Source organism: Narcine bancroftii, chromosome 4 (assembly GCF_036971445.1).
Source record: "Narcine bancroftii isolate sNarBan1 chromosome 4, sNarBan1.hap1, whole genome shotgun sequence".
NCBI lineage: Eukaryota > Metazoa > Chordata > Chondrichthyes > Torpediniformes > Narcinidae > Narcine > Narcine bancroftii.
In genome coordinates, this window is record NC_091472.1 from 305,130,009 (window position 1) to 305,149,059 (window position 19,051).

The 19,051-nt window shown below is 38.7% G+C and overlaps 1 protein-coding gene across 3 annotated transcripts in view; it reads left to right on the top strand.

The window, feature by feature from the left end:
• The window catches only part of mtx2 (metaxin 2), a 103,374-nt gene that overhangs the window by 75,856 nt on the left and 8,467 nt on the right, over positions 1-19,051 (top strand). For 2 of the 3 annotated variants that reach the window (XM_069935806.1, XM_069935807.1), the window contains 2 exons: positions 9,371-9,447; positions 10,864-11,366. The exons of the other annotated variant lie outside the window; for it this stretch is intronic. In XM_069935806.1, coding sequence (XP_069791907.1) covers positions 9,371-9,447; positions 10,864-11,074 — 288 coding nt within the window. In that variant the 3' untranslated portion in view covers positions 11,075-11,366. Of the gene's footprint in view, positions 1-9,370; positions 9,448-10,863; positions 11,367-19,051 lie in introns of those variants that run through there. 3 annotated transcript variants of the gene reach the window in all.

The following is a 19,051-nucleotide window of genomic DNA, read 5'->3' on the forward strand; positions in this document are numbered from 1 at the left end:
GATCTTTGACTTCCTCATCGCAAAACCATATTCACTACAAATTGAAAACTACGTCTCATTTCTGACAATTACCTCTAGGATGCATACTTAACCCACTGCTTTACTCATCCGATACCCGTGACTATGTGGCTAAGTACAATTCAAATGCTATCTACAAAATTGTTGATGACACCATGATTGTCGGCAGAATTACAGTGGGCAATGTAGAAGTGTAAAGGAGGGAGATTGGCTCATTGAGAGGTGTTACAACAACTTTGCATTCAACGTTAGCAAAACCAAGGAATGATTGTGGACTTCAAGAGGAAATCAGGAGAACACAAACCAGTCCTCATCAAGTGGTCAGCAGTGGAGAGGGTCAAGGACTTCAAATTCCTTGGTGTCAACATCTCTGAGGATCTGTTCTGGAGCCTCCATGTGGATGTAATCACAATGGCTATGATTTGTAAGAAGTTGGAGGAGATTCAGTATGCCACCAAAGACGCTCAAAAACCTTTACAGGTATACCATGGGAAGCATTCTGGCTGGTTGCATTACCGTCAGGTATGGGAGTGCCAATGCTCAGGACAAGAAAAAAAACTCCAGAAGGTTCTTAACTTAGCCTGTGGCATCACAGGGCCCCAGTCTTCACTCCATCAAGGACATCCACAAGAGGCAGTGTTTTAAGAAAGCAGCCTCTATCCGCAAGGACCTCACCACACAGGCCATGTCCTCTTCACCTTGCTGCCATCAGGAAAAAGTTACAGGAGCCTGAAGATGAGTACTCAGCAACATAAGGACAGCTTCTTCCCCTCTGTCTTTTTCATTTTCTTGCGCTATTTTTATTTATTTTGTAAGGTGGTTTATGTAAATGTTTACACTGTGATGCTGCCACAAAAGAATGAATTTCATGATGTTCATGACAAATTCAGATTCTGATGGATATTGGTATTGAGGAAGTTTTCTGTGTTATCTTTGATCCTCGGCACATGTTTCAGCTTCTTTGAGGTGATCCTTGTTGATCGTCAATATATGGAAGGCTGCATGTTTAAAAATGCAGCTCAACTTCCTTGGAGTATTTGTTCCATGTTTTCATATCCCATGTTGCATTGGCATTGGAATGATAATTAATGAAGGAATGCCACATGTAAAAAAAAAACTTCTGTATTGGATAGAGATTGGTAATATTCTGGGCCTTTTTTTCAGCTGAAATTTAGAGCAAGAGTAAAATGCTTTTATTTCTATTGCTGCAGCTTGCACTGATGCAGGATTTAAAAATCTAATAGCAGAGCAACTTGAAATAAGTTGTCTTTTCTGTCGCAATAGTTATAGTCAAGGCTGAGAATGTGGACGGCAGGGGAAATGAATCTTAAAACCTGTTTCTCAGGAGTGAAATAACTGAAATCCAGTCCATTAGGATTTTACCCACATCATGATGTCTGTAGCCGCTTTCAGGTGCAATCGCTCCGAGAATGCACCCGCAGAAGGGACAGCGGGTGTGCTCGAATTGACGTTCAGATGGCAGCGCTGAAGGCGCTGTTCTGGCACCTGAAAGGTCTGGCTGCAGGAAAGGCACCTCGGAACAAATGCTGGCTCCTGTCGACTGTGGCCATAGTCCCGCCCGCTGTCGTGACGTCATTTGCAGCGCATCGAGGCTGAAGCAGAAAGGAACACAGGATTATGGCGGGCCTGGAGCAGAGAAGAGAAATGCCTCTAACGTACCAAAAAATGTAACTGTACCAGTAATGCTGAGCCTGCACACTCACCACGACATCATCAGCCCACCCCCTAGAAGCCGCTACTGCTTTCAGGTGCCTCGGGGGACTGCTCAGAAGCAGAGAATGTACCTCCCTGAGGAGGGTTGGGTAAGTACTCCTTGGGGTCGGGTTTTCCGCTCTCAGGTGGCCTCCTGACAGCCACATTCAGGTAGAATAGGAGGATTTACATCGAGGTATTTTGGCCTCCTGAAAGCGGCTTGTGTGAATTGCATTTATGTAGTTTGAAATTCTGACCCTGAACATATAGAAGGACAAGTTTTGAAAAATGTAATTCTTTTTGAAGGTAATTTGCATTCTAGCAAAAATTTGGGCAAATGCCTGAAAGTTTTGGTGGGGGTGGATGGGTGGTGGTGGTGTGAACAGGTGTTTAGAAGCAGACATATTGCACAGACCTACATCAAGAGAGTCAAAATCACTGCAGAGTTCAAACCTATCTTCAGACTGCTATTGTTACTGTTCAGTGTACTCACAGCACAAATACTTGGGTTAAGGGCCATGATGTGCATTGGAACACTTCATTGTTGTTATACATGAAATGGGTATTTTTAATTCTTTGCAGGGGCTAAGTTAGGCTAATCATGGAAAGGTAATACGTTCTTGGGATAGCGTTGAAAGATGGCAATTCAACATGGATGTGTTTTACCTGCTGAATTTTTTTAGGCCAATCTTTGAGATTTGTTAATTGTACAGTGTTGTGTGTTCTGAATTCATCACCTGATTGCATCGCGAAGAACTATAGAACATTACAGCACAGAAAAACAGGCCATTCGACCCTTCTGGTCTGTGCTGACCTATAAAACTAGCTAGTCCCACTGACCAGTTCTCATTCCATAACCCTCCATGTTACATTATTTTTCAATCTTGTACCAGGCAACTGAAACCTTACGAGTCTACTTATTATCCTTTTCTTTGGGCTTTTTAATAGTTGGATTAAACAGCATCCTGAAAATTATTTAAAAAATTTAACCCACCTATAGAAGACTAAGCATCTGGTTAGATGGAGTACCCAGTCCAATATTAAAAATTGTTCTGACCAACATATTCACGGATATCTTTAACATCTCACTCCCACAGGGTGTGGCACCCACCTGTTTCAAACAGGTGTCATTTGTACTGGTACCTGAGAAGAGTGTGGTAACCTACTTAAATGATTATTGACCAATGGCATTCACATTAACAATGATGAAGTATTTTGAAAGGCTGGTGTTGAAGTATGTCAGCTTCTGTCTGAGCAGTGACATGCATCCATTCCAATTTGCCTGTCACAGCAACAGGTCTATGGCGGATGCCATCTCATTGGCTCTGTATAAAGCCCTGGAATACCTAGACAACAAAGATGCATACATCAGGATGTTCTTTATTCACTACAGTTCAGCTTTTAACACCATCATCCCCCCCCCCCCCCCCCCCCCAAAACTGATCAGCAAACTCCAATGCATGGGACTCAACAGTCCACTGTGTAATTGGATCCTTGATTTTTGTTTTAACCTATAGATTGTAATCAGTGGGGATTGGTAAGAACATCTCTTCCACAATCTCCATCAGTACCAGGGCAACACAGGACTGAGTTCTTAGCCTCCTGCTCTACTCACTTTACCCCTATGATTGTGTGGCTTGATATGACAACGCCACCATCTACAAATATGTTGACAATACCACATAGTGGGTTGTATAAAAAGGGTTAAAACCTGGCCAAATGGTGCACCAACAATAACCTCTCACTGAATGTCACCAAAAACCAAGGAGCTGGTTGTTGACTTCAGAAAGGGAAACCAGATGTGTACAATCCAGTGATCATTGGGGGATCAGAGGTGGAGAGCGTGAGCAAATTTAAGTTCTTGGGAGTCACTATTATGGAGGATCTTTCCTGGATCCAACACACTAATGGCATCATGAAGGAAGCACATCAGCACTTCTACTTGTGAGTTTTCGGAGGTTTGGTATGACATCGGAAACCCTGGCACATTTCTACAGATATGTGGTGGAAAGTGTGCTGACTGGCTGCATCACGGTCTGGTAAAGCCTGTAAAAGGTAATGGACACAGCCCTGGACAACACAGGTAAAACCCTCCCCACCATCAAGAACATCTACAAGAATGCTACTGTCAGAGAGCAGCAGCAATCATCAGGAATTCACATCACACAGCACATGCTCTGTTCTTGTTGCTGCCATCAGGATAGAGGTATAGGTGCTACAAGACTCACCACCAGGTTCAGGAACAGCTGCTACCCCTCTACTATCAGACTCCTCAACAACAAACTCAATCAGAGACTCATTTAAGGACTCTTACTTTTGCACTTTTTTTTCTCTGTATTGCCGTCAGTTTGTTTACATTTGTTTCTTTGTTTACATGTGTACAGTGTGTAGTTTTCTTGCACTACTAATAAGTGTAATACTGCCTCGCCAGCAGGAAAAAGAATCTCAACATTGTATGATGTCATGTGTGTACTTTTTTCAATATTTTTGAGATTTATGTAAATTGTACATGGGTAATAAAAATAATAAAAATAATAAAAACATGGGTACAAAAACAAAGGCGAGAAATCAGACTGCTCAAACTACAGGGGAATCACGTTGCTCTCCATTGCAGGCAAAATCTTCGCTAGGATTCTACTAAATAGAATAATACCTAGTGTCGCTGAGAATATTCTCCCAGAATCACAGTGCGGCTTTCGCGCAAACAGAGGAACTACTGACATGGTCTTTGCCCTCAGACAGCTCCAAGAAAAGTGCAGAGAACAAAACAAAGGACTCTACATCACCTTTGTTGACCTCACCAAAGCCTTCGACACCGTGAGCAGGAAAGGGCTTTGGCAAATACTAGAGCGCATCGGATGTCCCCCAAAGTTCCTCAACATGATTATCCAACTGCACGAAAACCAACAAGGTCGGGTCAGATACAGCAATGAGCTCTCTGAACCCTTCTCCATTAACAATGGCGTGAAGCAAGGCTGTGTTCTCGCACCAACCCTCTTTTCAATCTTCTTCAGCATGATGCTGAACCAAGCCATGAAAGACCCCAACAATGAAGACGCTGTTTACATCCGGTACCACACGGATGGCAGTCTCTTCAATCTGAGGCGCCTGCAAGCTCACACCAAGACACAAGAGAAACTTGTCCGTGAACTACTCTTTGCAGACGATGCCGCTTTAGTTGCCCATTCAGAGCCAGCTCTTCAGCGCTTGACGTCCTGCTTTGCGGAAACTGCCAAAATGTTTGGCCTGGAAGTCAGCCTGAAGAAAACTGAGGTCCTCCATCAGCCAGCTCCCCACCATGACTACCAGCCCCCCCACATCTCCATCGGGCACACAAAACTCAAAACGGTCAACCAGTTTACCTATCTCGGCTGCACCATTTCATCAGATGCAAGGATCGACAATGAGATAGACAACAGACTCGCCAAGGCAAATAGCGCCTTTGGAAGACTACACAAAAGAGTCTGGAAAAACAACCAACTGAAAAACCTCACAAAGATAAGCGTATACAGAGCCGTTGTCATACCCACACTCCTGTTCGGCTCCGAATCATGGGTCCTCTACCGGCACCACCTACGGCTCCTAGAACGCTTCCACCAGCGTTGTCTCCGCTCCATCCTCAACATCCATTGGAGCGCTTACATCCCTAACGTCGAAGTACTCGAGATGGCAGAGGTCGACAGCATCGAGTCCACGCTGCTGAAGATCCAGCTGCGCTGGATGGGTCACGTCTCCAGAATGGAGGACCATCGCCTTCCCAAGATCGTGTTATATGGCGAGCTCTCCACTGGCCACCGTGACAGAGGTGCACCAAAGAAAAGGTACAAGGACTGCCTAAAGAAATCTCTTGGTGCCTGCCACATTGACCACCGCCAGTGGGCTGATAATGCCTCAAACCATGCATCTTGGCGCCTCACAGTTTGGCGGGCAGCAACCTCCTTTGAAGAAGACCGCAGAGCCCACCTCACTGACAAAAGGCAAAGGAGGAAAAACCCAACACCCAACCCCAACCCACCAATTTTCCCCTGCAACCGCTGCAGTCGTGTCTGCCTGTCCCGCATCGGACTTGTCAGCCACAAACGAGCCTGCAGCTGACGTGGACTTTTTACCCCCTCCATAAATCTTCGTCCGCGAAGCCAAGCCAAAGAAAAAAAAAAGAAATAAAAATAAGTATCCAATAAAGTAGATATTATTACATATGGGTACAAATAGCCTATGATACATTGAAAAAGACTAAAAAGAAAAAAAAAATGTAAATATTACGCAAATAATCCTCCCTTGTGAAGTTATTTGCTGAAGATGTGTGCTCCACTACTGTGAAAGGGAAAAACAACCAAACCACAGAATGAGATCTCAGTAACCTTATAAGTTATGAAAATAATCAAAAGGTCCCCATAAACTTAAAAAGTTAAAATTCATTGCAATAGTAGAACATCTATTTTTTTTCCAAAGTAGGCATGCCATCACGTCAGGTAGAGGAGGGGCAACATCTTTTCATCTCATTAATATAGCTCTTATAGTGATAAGGAGAGCAAAGACAACTACATTGGATTGTAGCCCAGATAAATTCGTCATTTGGCTTACTTATTCCAAACAGGACAAGAAAAGGATTAAGAGTCAAATTAATATTAAGAACTAAAGACAAGATACGAAAAATACTTTATCAATAGGTGGAAAGAGAAGAACATGACCAAAACATTTGAAACAATGTACCTTCTTCAGTCTTACTTCTGTCACATTTTGAAGAAATATTAGAATAGAATTTAGCCTATTGAACTTCAGAGAAGTAAGCTCAATATACTACTTTAAATTGTAATAATGAAAATTGGGCACATAGAGAATTTCAATTTCAAAATAGAATCCCATGTGGCAACAGAAAATAATTGTTGAAAATCTTGCTCCCATAATTTTAGTTTTGTCCAGGGAATTACTACTAGACAACAATAATGACACATAAAGAACTATTATCAACTTTTTATGATTCCATTTAAAATTATATTCTTCTCTATTATACTTAATCCCAGATCTTGAGGAATTCAAGAAGATCCTAATCTGTAAATATCTAAAAGAAAATGATGTTTAGATAGTTAAAACTTAGAAGATAATTGTTCAAAAGAAGCCAAATTTTGGTCAATAAAAAGATCATGGAAAGGATTGGATACCTAACTCCAAACATTCATGAAAACCAAAATCTTATACTGAAGGTTTAAAACAAATATATAGAATTAGCTAAAAGGGGACTGACTAGCAGAAATCTATGGAATCCAAAGTATTTTCTAAATTGAAACCAAATTCTCAATGTAAGTTTAACAACAAAATTATCAGTTGATTTAGAAACAGAAAAAGGTAATGGTGCTCCAAGTATCGAAGTAGAAAATACTACAAAGTAAATTCAATTTCTAGATTAACACTGCATCATTATGATGAATCCAAAAAGTAACATATCCAATAATAAAATCTAAGATTAATCCTTATCCTTTTTCGGGTTTTGAAAAGTTTTAGTAAGACGGGTGTTTTCACCCCCCCCAAACAAAAGAAGAGATCATTGAATCAAGCAAATCAAAAAAGGTTTTGAGAACAAATACATGTTGAAAAATATACAAGAACTTAAGGAGGATCTTCATATAAATGTGTCGAATTAAGGACCTTGAGAGAGGACTTCTTGACATGGTTCATTAAGGTGAGAAAGTTCTCTTTAAACAAATTATTGAAGTTCTTGATAACTTGTAATACCTAAATAATTAAACTGATTTTAAGCAATTTTAAAAGGAATGGTAAGATCTAGAGAGCTAGAACAGTTCAAAACAAACAACTCACTTGTCTTTAGACTTAATTTATATCCTGAGAACTGACCAAATTGATGGAGTGATAAAATAGCTGGTCAGATATATACAATAGAAGGTCACCAACAAAAAGTGAGACTTAATGAGCATTCCCACCAGGGTCAGATGTATACAAAAGTTCATTCGCATAAAGCAAGATCTTATGAGCATTCCACCTTCTTATAATTCCAGAAATATCATCAGATTGCTGAAAGGCCACTGCTAATGCTAGATTAACTGATAATGGTCTTAAAAGGGCAACCTTGTCTAGTTCAACGATGAAGCTTTAGTGGTTTGGATTTTATTGAATTAGTAAAAATTGAAGCAATAGGAGATAAATATGTAAATTTAATCCAGTTAATAAATTTAGGACCAAAGTTCAATTTTTCCAATACATTAAATAAGTAAACCCATTCTACTTTGTCAAAGGTTTTCTCAGCATCCAATGAAATAATACATTCAGAAGATGAAACAATGGAAGAATAAAGGAGATTTAATAGACAACAGATATTAAATTGTGAATAACAAGCCTTAATAAAGCCGTTTTAATCTTCAGAGATAATAAGGAGCATATTTTCAAACCTACAGGCCAAAATCTTAGTGTCTTAGCGTCGGCATTCAAAAGAGAAATTGGCCTATAGGAAGAACGCCAGAAGTATGTTTATTCTTTTTAGGAATAAGAGAGAATGAAGCTTCATAAAAAGTATCCACTAATTTCCAAGCAGCCAAGGTTTCAGAAGAACCAAATCCAAATGAGGTATCAATAAATGGGGAAAAGTCTTATAAAACTCTGCTGGGAAACAATCAGGACTGGGAACTTTGCCGGAATGCAAAAAGTTAATTGTTGCAACAATCTCCTCAAAAGAAATAGGCTTCTCCAGCAGTAACTGCTTCTCTGAAGATAGTGAAGGAGTATTTTATCTTAAAAAAACTCATTACAGAAGCTGAATGTTTAATCGATTCAGTTCTATAGACCTTGGAATAATATGTACTCTGACAATAAATCTGAAATCTTGGTTCCACCATAGGAAGCTAAACATTATCTGGAGAATATCAAATAATCTGACAGCATCACAGGAATTTTGAGATAATGAGAATTAATGCGCAAAATAAAAATGCTGTGAGAAACTTTCATTGTACATTGGTGTCCCTTCCTCTTCTACGTGAATTGCAAGCCATGAAACAAGCTGAAAGGCTTTGCACAAAATCAGCCAATTTTATACTTCTAAAGTTTACTAAAAAGCTAGGTGTTAAATGTACGAAAGGGCAAATGTTCTGGAGCATAAATGTCCTTTTTTCTTAGTTTCTTTCCCCCTCCCCCCTGCTCCCCACCCCTTTTCCAAAATATAAGTACAATACTAGGAACTAATTTTTGCTTGGATTTGCCTTGTAGTCTTGTTCAGCCTAGAAAATTATGCATTGAATAATTGGATAAGTCAGACAGTGAATGCTGAAGATTTGTACCAATCCATGAAAAGCTAGAATAAGTGTGAGTACTAGCCAAATTGGTACTATGTAATTTTTTTTTTTGGCTTCTTTGCTGAGCTTTACTTTCAAGAGTGCATAACTTTGTGTGCATCTTTGAGGTACACATTGAAGTTTTGTAGCATTAAATATTGTTTTAGAATGATGTGGTAACATGCCACTTGTTGGCATAAATATATGGGCATTTATAAGGTACCGTAAATTAAATATTGTCATTTTTTTGTTTCATTCTACCTCCTAAAAGAGAGCAGATATTTAACATGCATTTCATGACAGGATTTAGTTGCTTATTAACTTTTAAAAAAAATTTTCTCCCTCTCGATAACTGTTAGGTACATGAAGATGTAGATCGATGCTGTCAGGCTCTCTCTCAGAGACTTGGATCCCAGCCCTATTTCTTTACCCGACAGTAAGTTATATTGTTTAAAAAAGAGCGCACAGCGCAATGGCAGAGAATAGAGATGGCATGTGACCCAGTGCTGTTTTGCTTGATTTTCTTTTTCCATTTGTTTAACCATAAGTACAAAGGAATACCAAGGCATCAGTGTCTTTGACAAATGAAATGCCCAGAAGCAATGTATGTTGCTATTTGAAGTGCAGCATTCTGTTTTAAAGATGGTTTTGTTATGCGCAGTAGGTGCAGCAGGGGAGGCACATTTTTGCAGAGATGACAACTGTTGGTGATCATGAGATAGTATTCTGCATACGTTTTAAAGTGTACGCCTTGGGTATTTTTAACATGAATTCATTTCAGGAAAAATGTAATTAATTTGATAATGACAAGATTAGTTTACATAAGAATAAGTACAGGTATAATAAATTTCTGTAATAAAAATTGAAAGGTCTTTGAAACCTGTTAAGATTGGCTACTTTTAGTTTTTTTTACAAGTCAGCAGTTATTTTGAGGGAGCAGAGTACTATGCTAAATATGTTTGAAGTGACCTTTCTGTAATCTGATCCTGTTCGTTGCAGTATATTGCTATACATCTCTGTGTTCCCTCAAAAGAAATGATTCTGGAACGATGAGAAATACAATAAATACGAGGCTACGTATGATACAATATAATTGGTTACACAGACTATACATTACACCTCAAAAGTTAAATAAATGGGACCCAACAGTATCTGATAGATGTTTTCGATGTAAAAAAGAAATGGGAACAACAATTCATGCAATCTGGACATGTGAGAGAGTAGAAAAATTTTGGGATGATCTCAATCAGATATTAAATAAAATAACAGAAAACAATATACCAAAGAATCCAGAGATCTTTCTCCTAAGTAACATAAAAAACAAAGAATTTGGAATTGATTTGGAGGATGCACAAAAAAGATTTGTTAAGATAGCCCAAGCCGTAGCAAAAAAATGTATTATGTCAACCTGGAAATTGGAAGATAATTTGAAAATACAACAATGGTATATAGAAATGAATAAATGTATTCCATTAGAAAAAATAACATATAGTTTAAGAAATAATATTGAAATATTCAAACAAGTATGGGAGCCTTACATTAAATACAATAGCGAAAACCTACCGGGGACAAACATTACCTAAGTTGATGGAAGGAGAAGGAAAGAAAAGAATGGACTCAGTAGAATTTCTGGTGTATTTTTGTTGAATGACAACATTGTCTGACGGGTTTAATGCAACCTAGATTGTATACCTAAAATGGATGGGGGGGGGGGGGTGGGGGGGAGAAAAAGTCACTGTATATGTGTGAAAAAGAAAAAGTGTGTATCATGGCTAATGTGATTTATGGTGTGAAAAATAAAAAATTTAAAAAAAAAGAAATGATTCTCTAACTTTTAATGTTTGTGCTACAGACCGACAGAACTGGATGCACTGGTGTTTGGTCATTTATTCACCATCCTTACAACTCAGTTAACCGACGATGCTCTTGGTGAAAAGGTGAAAAATTATGAAAACCTTGTGAAGTTTTGTAGAAGAATAGAGCAGAACTACTTTGAAGAGCACGATCGAGAGAGTCCATTGGGTTCAGCATCCAGGTGCTCAAGAGGTTCTTCCACAAAGTAGAATTTTTTTTAAGAAAAAAGCAAACTCATTAAATTATTGAAAACAAAATACTTATCGCATTGTGGAAAAAAATAAAACTACAGAGTATTTAACAAGGTGATTGCCAGATTCACAGAGAATTGTATGACTACTGTCCATTCTGTAACATTTTAAGTAAAACACTATACAGATCTGATGATCTGGTTGTTATTTTGATTCCTCTTTGTTTTGTTTTCTGTTGAATATGAATGCTACAAACTATGTGGAGCTTTACTGACCTAGAGTATATTAAAGAATAATGCAGACAATCTAATAGTTCTCTGATGTTGGTGTTTTTAAATATGTCGTTTATTTCCAAAAGCACAAAAGGAAACAATTTGCTTTATGCAGAAAATTTCCATGTTGACAATTACAGGCCTAAATTTTCAGTCTGTTCTCTTTAAGATTTAACAACTACACTGCTTTCCATAATGTTTGGGACAAAGTCACTTTTTTCTTTATTTGTCCCTGGGCTCCACAGTTTTCAATTTCTAATCAAACAATTCACATGGAATTAAAGTGCACATTCCAGATTTTATTCAAGGATATTTCTCTACATTGTGATTTGACCGTGTAGAAATTGTAGAGCACTTCTTGTACCGAGTCCCATCATTTCAGGGCACCATAATGTTTGGGACATTTGGCTTTCCAGGTGTTGGTGATTACTCAGGTATGTTTAATTGCTTTATTGGTGCAGGTACAAGAGAGCTAGGTTTGCTTTGAAGCTTTTGATCGCCTTTAGAGTCAGTAGTTGCCATTTTTCTACACGAGGGCCAGAGTTGTGCCAATAAAAGTCAAAGAACCCGTTATGAGGCTGAAAATCCAAGTAAGAGAGATTTGCCCAAACCTTAGGATTACCAAAATCAACAGATATTGGAACATCATTCAGAAGAAAAAGTGTATTGGTGAACTCAGTAATCGGAAAGGGACTGGTCTTCCGCAGAAAACCTCCACTGCTGATGACAGAAGAATCCTCATCAGAATGAAGAAAATTCCCCAAACGAATGTCCGACAGATTAGAAACATTCTTCCGGAGGCAGGTGTGGATGCGTCAATGATCACTGTCCTCAGAAGACTTTATGAGCAGAAATACAGAGGTGCAAACCATGGCAAAGGTAGTATGCTTTGGATCTTGGACAGTTCCTTTGGGGGTCGTGGCGTGATGGCGTAGAGGAGAAATGTGGGAAAACATCTCTCTCAACAGATTAAAGAAAAGCCCATTTTTAAAATAACTTTTTAACAGTATAAAAGTTTTCTAAGTCTATGAGAAGTAATTAGAAATAAATATGAAGAAGACCAGAACTCAAACAACAAAGAAACAGATTTTAAAACAGTCGGTAAGTTTGGAAGAAGTGAGGCCTACCTTGAAGTTGAAGCCTGGAGATTCAGGTGATGCTCCTCCTCACCCCCAGCGATGACAGGTGGATAGTTCCTTTACACCTCCATACTTTGCTCTTGCCATAACTCTGATACAAGTTCATATCGTTCTCATCTGTCCACAAGACCTTTATCCAGAATTCTGCAGGCTCTTCTTATTTTTAAAATAACTTTTTATGTCAGAGGGCTTGATTTCAGTAAAGGAAGGAACTTCCCAAGTATCATTTAAAATTCTCAGAGATACTGGTGCTCCCCAGTCACTGTTGGTGGAGAATGTTTTAACTCTTGATCAAAAGACAGACTTTGATTAGAAGTGTTAGAGGGGATGTAGAATCAATAGCTGTGCACAAAATAGTATTGAATTCAGATTAAGTTAAAGTACCGGTTGTAGTAGGAATTATTTCAAAGTTGCCCATGCAAGGAGTCTCATTCTTACTAGGGAATGATTTGGTGGAGGATAAAGTTGGGTTGAGTGTTGAGATTAATGAATAAGCCAAGTAAGGAGGAGGTTGATGAAGATTATGAGATATATCATGCATGTGCTGTGACAAGGTCTTTGTCTAAGAAAATAATGAGGAGCAGAGGAAGATCCAGTTGATAGAGACTTGCCTAGTACTTCTGAAATACTCCACCAGGAGCAGTTTAAATTTGAGAGTTAGGATTTGTCTTTGTCAAGGAGAGTTAATTGAGGAGCAAAAGACAGATTCTGATCTTACTGACTTGAGGGAGAGGCTGTGGATGAGGAGGAGATTAAGAAAATGCCCTGTGGATATTACTGGAAAGGTGAATTGTTAATGAGAAAATTAAGACCTTGTGATGTCCCTGCAAATGAAGAGTGGGTGATGATTCATCAGGTGGTCATTCCTAAAGCCTACTCGAATGTTATTTTCAATTTGGCCCATAGTACATCTTTGGGAGGTCATCCAGGTGTAAAGAAAACTATGAATACATTTTGATACAATTTTTCTGGCCTGGTTTGAGGAAGGATGTTGTAAATTGGTGCCAGACATGTCACCTTTGTCAGGTTGTGGGGAAACCTCTCCAGGGTCCTCTGGTAGCTTCATTACGACCTATTCCTGTTGTTAAGGAACCTTTCATTTGGGTTATTGTGGATTGTGTGGGTCGCCTGTCTAAAACAAAAGCTGCAAATTAGTACTTGTTAACAATTATGTGTATGGTTTCCAGAAACTATACCATTGAGGAATATCAAAGCAAAAACAGGGTTAAGGCTTTGCAAAAAATGTTCAGTTTTTGGGTTACCTAGAGATCCAGAGAGATCAAGGAAGTAATTTCATGTCAGAACTGTTTCAGCAGTAAATTTTTGAGCCGTGAATTAAACAGATCACTTCATCTGCATACCATCCTGAAACTCAGGGAGCTTTGGAAAGATTTTATAAAAATATAATGAGGATTTATTGTCTCGAGAATGAAAAGGACTGGGAAGAAAGTATTCATTTACTGTTATTTGCAGTAAGAGAGTCTGTGCAGGATTTATTAGTTTTCAGCCCTTTTGAAATAGTGTTTGAACATCAGGTTAGAGGACCTTTTAATGTTGTTAAAAGATCAGTAGTTAATGAAGATGTACAGTTGAACACTGGATTATGTTTCTAAATTTAAAGATTGGTTATAAAAAAAATGGGGACTTGTCTCAAGGGAATTTAACAATGGCTCAGGGTAAAATGAAGCAATTATTTGACAGGAAGACGCAAGTGAGGAATTTTAAGCCAGGAAATAGTGTTCTTTTTCCCCAACACATGATAGTTCTCTTAGAGCAAATTTTTCTGGACCATACAAAGTGAGGTCTAAACTGAATGATGTTAACTATGTTATAAACACTCCAGATCATAGGAATAAAACCCAGGTTTGTCATATCAGCATGTTGAAACCTTACTATGGAAAAAAAAGGTAGTGGAGAAGAGTGCATCAGAGATGTTGTTGACAGGGTTGAGGAAGTTATGGATCATAAAATCATGGAAACAGAACCTTGAGAGCAACTTTTAAAAAAAAACATAGTTCCCTTGCATTTGACTAACAACAATTTTAAAAAATCTGTAGGAAAAGTTAGCCCATCTTAAACCACAAGAACAAAAGCAGTTGAAACAGTTGCTTCTTTTTTGGGTTGGAGTTAGGAGGCTGTAATTGAGTTAATTGATTAGGGCTAGGGAGCAATTGAGATAATAGGGACAGCTGTTAAAGTGGCCAACGACAAAGTGGTTCAGAGACAGAGTGGGGACATTGTAGGTGACCATTTTGGGTCCAGTGACCATAATGCCATTAGGTTCAAATTATTTTGGATAAGGATAGGTCTGGTCCTAAAGTTGAGGTTTTAAATTGGAGAAAGGCCAATTTTATGGAAATGAGAAAGGATCTTGAAGGAGTTGATTGCAATAAGCTGTTTTCTGACAAGGATGTGTCCAGCAAGTGGAAGGTCTTCAAGGGCAAGATTTTGAGGGTGCAGAGTTTGCATGTTCCTACCATTATTAAAGGCAAAATTAACACGCATTGGGAACCTTGGTTTTCAAGGGATATTGATGATATTCTTAAGAAGAGAGAGATGTATAACCAGTATAGGCAACAAGGAACACATGAGGTACTTTCAGAATATAGAAAATGTAAGAGAATACTAAAGAAGGAAATCAGGAAGGCAAAAAGAAGGCATGAGGGTGCTTTGTCAGATCATGTGAAATAAAATCTGAAAGGTTTCTACAAGTATATTAAGAGTGAGGATAAACAAGGGACAAAATTGGCCCCCTAGAGGATCAGAGTGGTCAACTATGTGTGGATCCTCACAAAATGGGGGAGATCTTAAACAGTTGTTTTGCATCAGTATTTACTCAGGAAATGTACAGATGGAAGGGAAACAAATAGAATTGTCATGAAACCTATGGAGATTAAGGAGAAGGAGATGATTGCTGCCTTATAGTGAATAAAGGTAGACAAATCACCTGGGCCAGATATGATATTTCCTCGGACTTGAAGGAGACAAGTGTTGAAATTACAGGGGCCTTGACTGATATATTCAAAATGTCCTTAGCCACGGAGAGGTGCCAGAGGATTGGAGAGTAGCTCATGACTCGCTGTTGAAGAATGGCTCCAAGATTAAACCAGATTACTACAGCCAGTGAGCCTAACGTCAGAAGAAGGTAAATTATTGGAAGGAGTTCTGAGATAGGATATATAGGTATTTCAAGGAAGTTGCCAAGAAGGTAGATGAAGGAAAGGCTGTGGATGTTGTCTACATAGATTTTAATAAGGCTTTCAACAAGGTCCACGTGGGAGGTTAGTGCAGAAGGTTAAGACATTAGGTATACATGAAGGGGTTGTAAACTGGATTCAATATTGGCTGTGTGGGAGCAAACAGTTGTAGTGGTGGTTGCTTCTCAAACTGGAGGCCTGTGATGAGTGGTGTGCCTCAGGGATCTGTGTTGGGACCATTATTGTTTGTTGTCCATATCAGTGATCTGGATGATAATGTGTGAAATGGAATCAGCAACTTTGCTGATAACACAAAGATAGGAGGTGTTCATTGGACACAAACTGATCTCCTTCAATCAGTGAGGAAGACTTTCAAGGCTTGCAGAGGGATCTGGGAGACTGGGCCATGGATGATGGAATTTAATACAGACAAACCTGAGGTATTGCCTTTTGGAAGAGGAAATCAAGGGAGGGTGTACACTGTAAATGGTAGGGAACTGAGGAGTGCGGAGGAGCAAAGAGACCTGGGGTTGCAGGTTCCTTGTTCCCTGAAGGTGGCATTGCATGTGGACAGAGTTGTAAAGAAAGATTTTGGAATCTTGGCCTTTATAAATCAAAGTATTGAGTATAGGAGTTGGAATGTTATGTTGAAGATGTATGACTTTGGTGAGGCCAAATTTGGAATGTGTGCAGTTCTGATCATGTAGCTACAGGAAGGATGTCAATACGATTGAAAAAGTGCAAAGAAGATTTACTAGGATGTTTCCGGGTCTTCAGGACTTGAGTTGCAGGGAAAGATTAAAGGCTTATTTTTTTGGAAGAATAAGGGGAGATTTGATGGAGGTTTACAAAATTAGGAGGGATATAGATAGAGTAAATGCAAGTAGGCTTTTTCCACTGAGATTAGGAGAAATAAATGCGAGAGGACATGGCTTTAGGGGGAACATTAGGGGGAACCTTTTTCATTTAGAGGGTGATAGGAGTGTGGAATGAGCTGCCATCTGATGTGGGTGTGGATTCTATCTTGAGTTTTAAGAATAAATTGGATAGCTACATGGATGGGAGTGGTCTTGAGGGTTATGGAATGGGAGCAGGTTATTGGGCTAGCTGAACAATGGGTTGGTGCAGACTAGAAGGGCTGAATGGCCTGTTTTCTGTGCTATTGCGTATTATGGTTTCCTGATGTGCCAAAAAGAATGTCAGTGATTTGTCATGATGTGGCTGTAGGAGAAGCAAGTCCCATAGAACAACACCCCTATCAAATAAACATTGAAAAGAGTAAAATAATGGATCAGGAGGTGGCATACATGCTGGAAATTGATATTATTAGACCTTCAAACTCAGGTTGGAGTTCTTGCATTCTGGTACCTAAAGCAGATGAAACTGTTAGATTCTGTACAGATTACAGTAACCAAAACAGATGCTTATCCTATTCCTAGAATTGATGATTGTATTGATAAAATTGGGAAAGCTAAATTTCCTACTAAGGTAGATCTGTTGAAGGGTTACTGGAGCGTGCCACTAACAGAGATAGGAAGGGTTATTTCCACATTTGTCATACCATCAGGCTTGTACGAATATATTGTGCTATCTTTAGGCATGAAAAATGCCCCTGTGATATTCCAAAGGATGATAAATTCTGTAATCCGAAGTTTAAAGCATACAAATGCTTATATTGATAAGCAAAAAGTGACACATGAGAAGAACATCTGATAGAATTGGAAAAAAATGTTTGCAAGATAATCTGAAGCAAACTTGACTGTCAATTTAGCTAAAAGTGAATTTGGACATGCTACTGTGACATATTTAGGACATATAGTTAGTCAGGGCAAAGTTGCTCCTATTCAAGCAAAAGTGCAGGCGATTTCTGAATTCCCTATTCCCAATGGCAAGAAAACAGTAAGAAGGTTTTTAGGAATGGCAGGATATTGTAGGAAGTTTTCCAGGAATTTTGAAGAAATTGCTCTTCCTTTGTCCAATCTTTTGAAGAAGGGGAAGACGTTTGTGTGGACAAAATCTTGTCAGAGAGCTGTAGAGAATTTAAGAGATGCTGTGTCATAACCCCATTTAAAAATCTCCTGATTTTGACAAACTATTTTCATTAACAGTAGATGCCAGTGAGGAAGCAGCAATTGCAGTGTTGTTACAAAAACATGATGATAAAATTGACCATTCAATTGCCTACTTTAAAAAAAAATTCAATGTTCATCAAAGGAACTATTCCACCATTGAGAAGGAATTGTTGTCTCTCATACTCGCTTTGCAGAATTTTGATGTGTATCTGGGTACAACCCATGAACCAGTTGTGATGTTTACTGACCACAATCCTTGGTGTTTTTGAATAAAATGAAGAATAAAAATAGATTATTAAGCTAGAGTTTGATCTTGCAAGAATATAATTTGCAAATTAATCATATCAAATGCACAAATAATGTGATAGCAGATTGCTTGTCTAGATGTTATAATGATCATGTAAAAGAAAAACTGTCATTATTGGGATACATTGGTGTAACTTGTTATATATTATCACTAGTGATTGTAAAGTTATAAATTAGTGTAGGGTATAAAATAATTTTAACTTGAGCTAAAATACTTTAGGGGGAGAGTGTTATGAAATAAGTTAATAAAATGTATCTTAAAAGGATGAGATTGTGAGTTTTAGTTGCTAGGTCAAATTTCACAAACAAACATCTCATTTGGCATGCAAGAGCTTTGCAGGGGTAGACTTTGTGTCTATAGTTGGCTTTGTAGAGACAATGGAAGTGCTTATGAAAATTTCACAAATAGGTATAAATGGATCAGTATGTTTACACAGTGTCCAGGCTCCAGAATTGAGAAGTCTTTTGGCTGCTAAACCGGTTCCAGATTTTTAAATTTCTGGTTGGAGTTTGTGGTCCTAAGGGGGGCCACGTGGGTTTACAAACAGAGAAAAAAACATCCATTGTTTGGGAGAGTATTCTGCAGCAGTTTGTGGTGAAGGCTGCAAGTTGGCAGACCTGCTGCAAGACCCCATTTCAAGACTGGTTTTGAGTTCTGAGCTCAGCCAGTTCTAATTCTCTGTAGTTAATTGCAGAGGTTGTGACCTGCTTATTGTGTTTCTCCTGAAATCGAGGAAAAATAAGAACTTGTGGTCACCTGGAAGAAGAGATTATCTTTTGGAAAAACCCAAGAGGGAGCAATTTTCTTCACTAAGACACTTCAGTTGCTGATTGAAGGAGATCAGTTTGTGTCCAATGAACACACAAATTAATCTTTCTTTGAAACCAACAAAAACCTTCCTGAGTGGTAACAACCGAAAGTTAAAGCACCAAAGCCTGGTGAATATAATATTTGTTCAATTCTGTGCACGGTATTGAAGATTGCCTGATACCAGTGAACTTGGAGAAG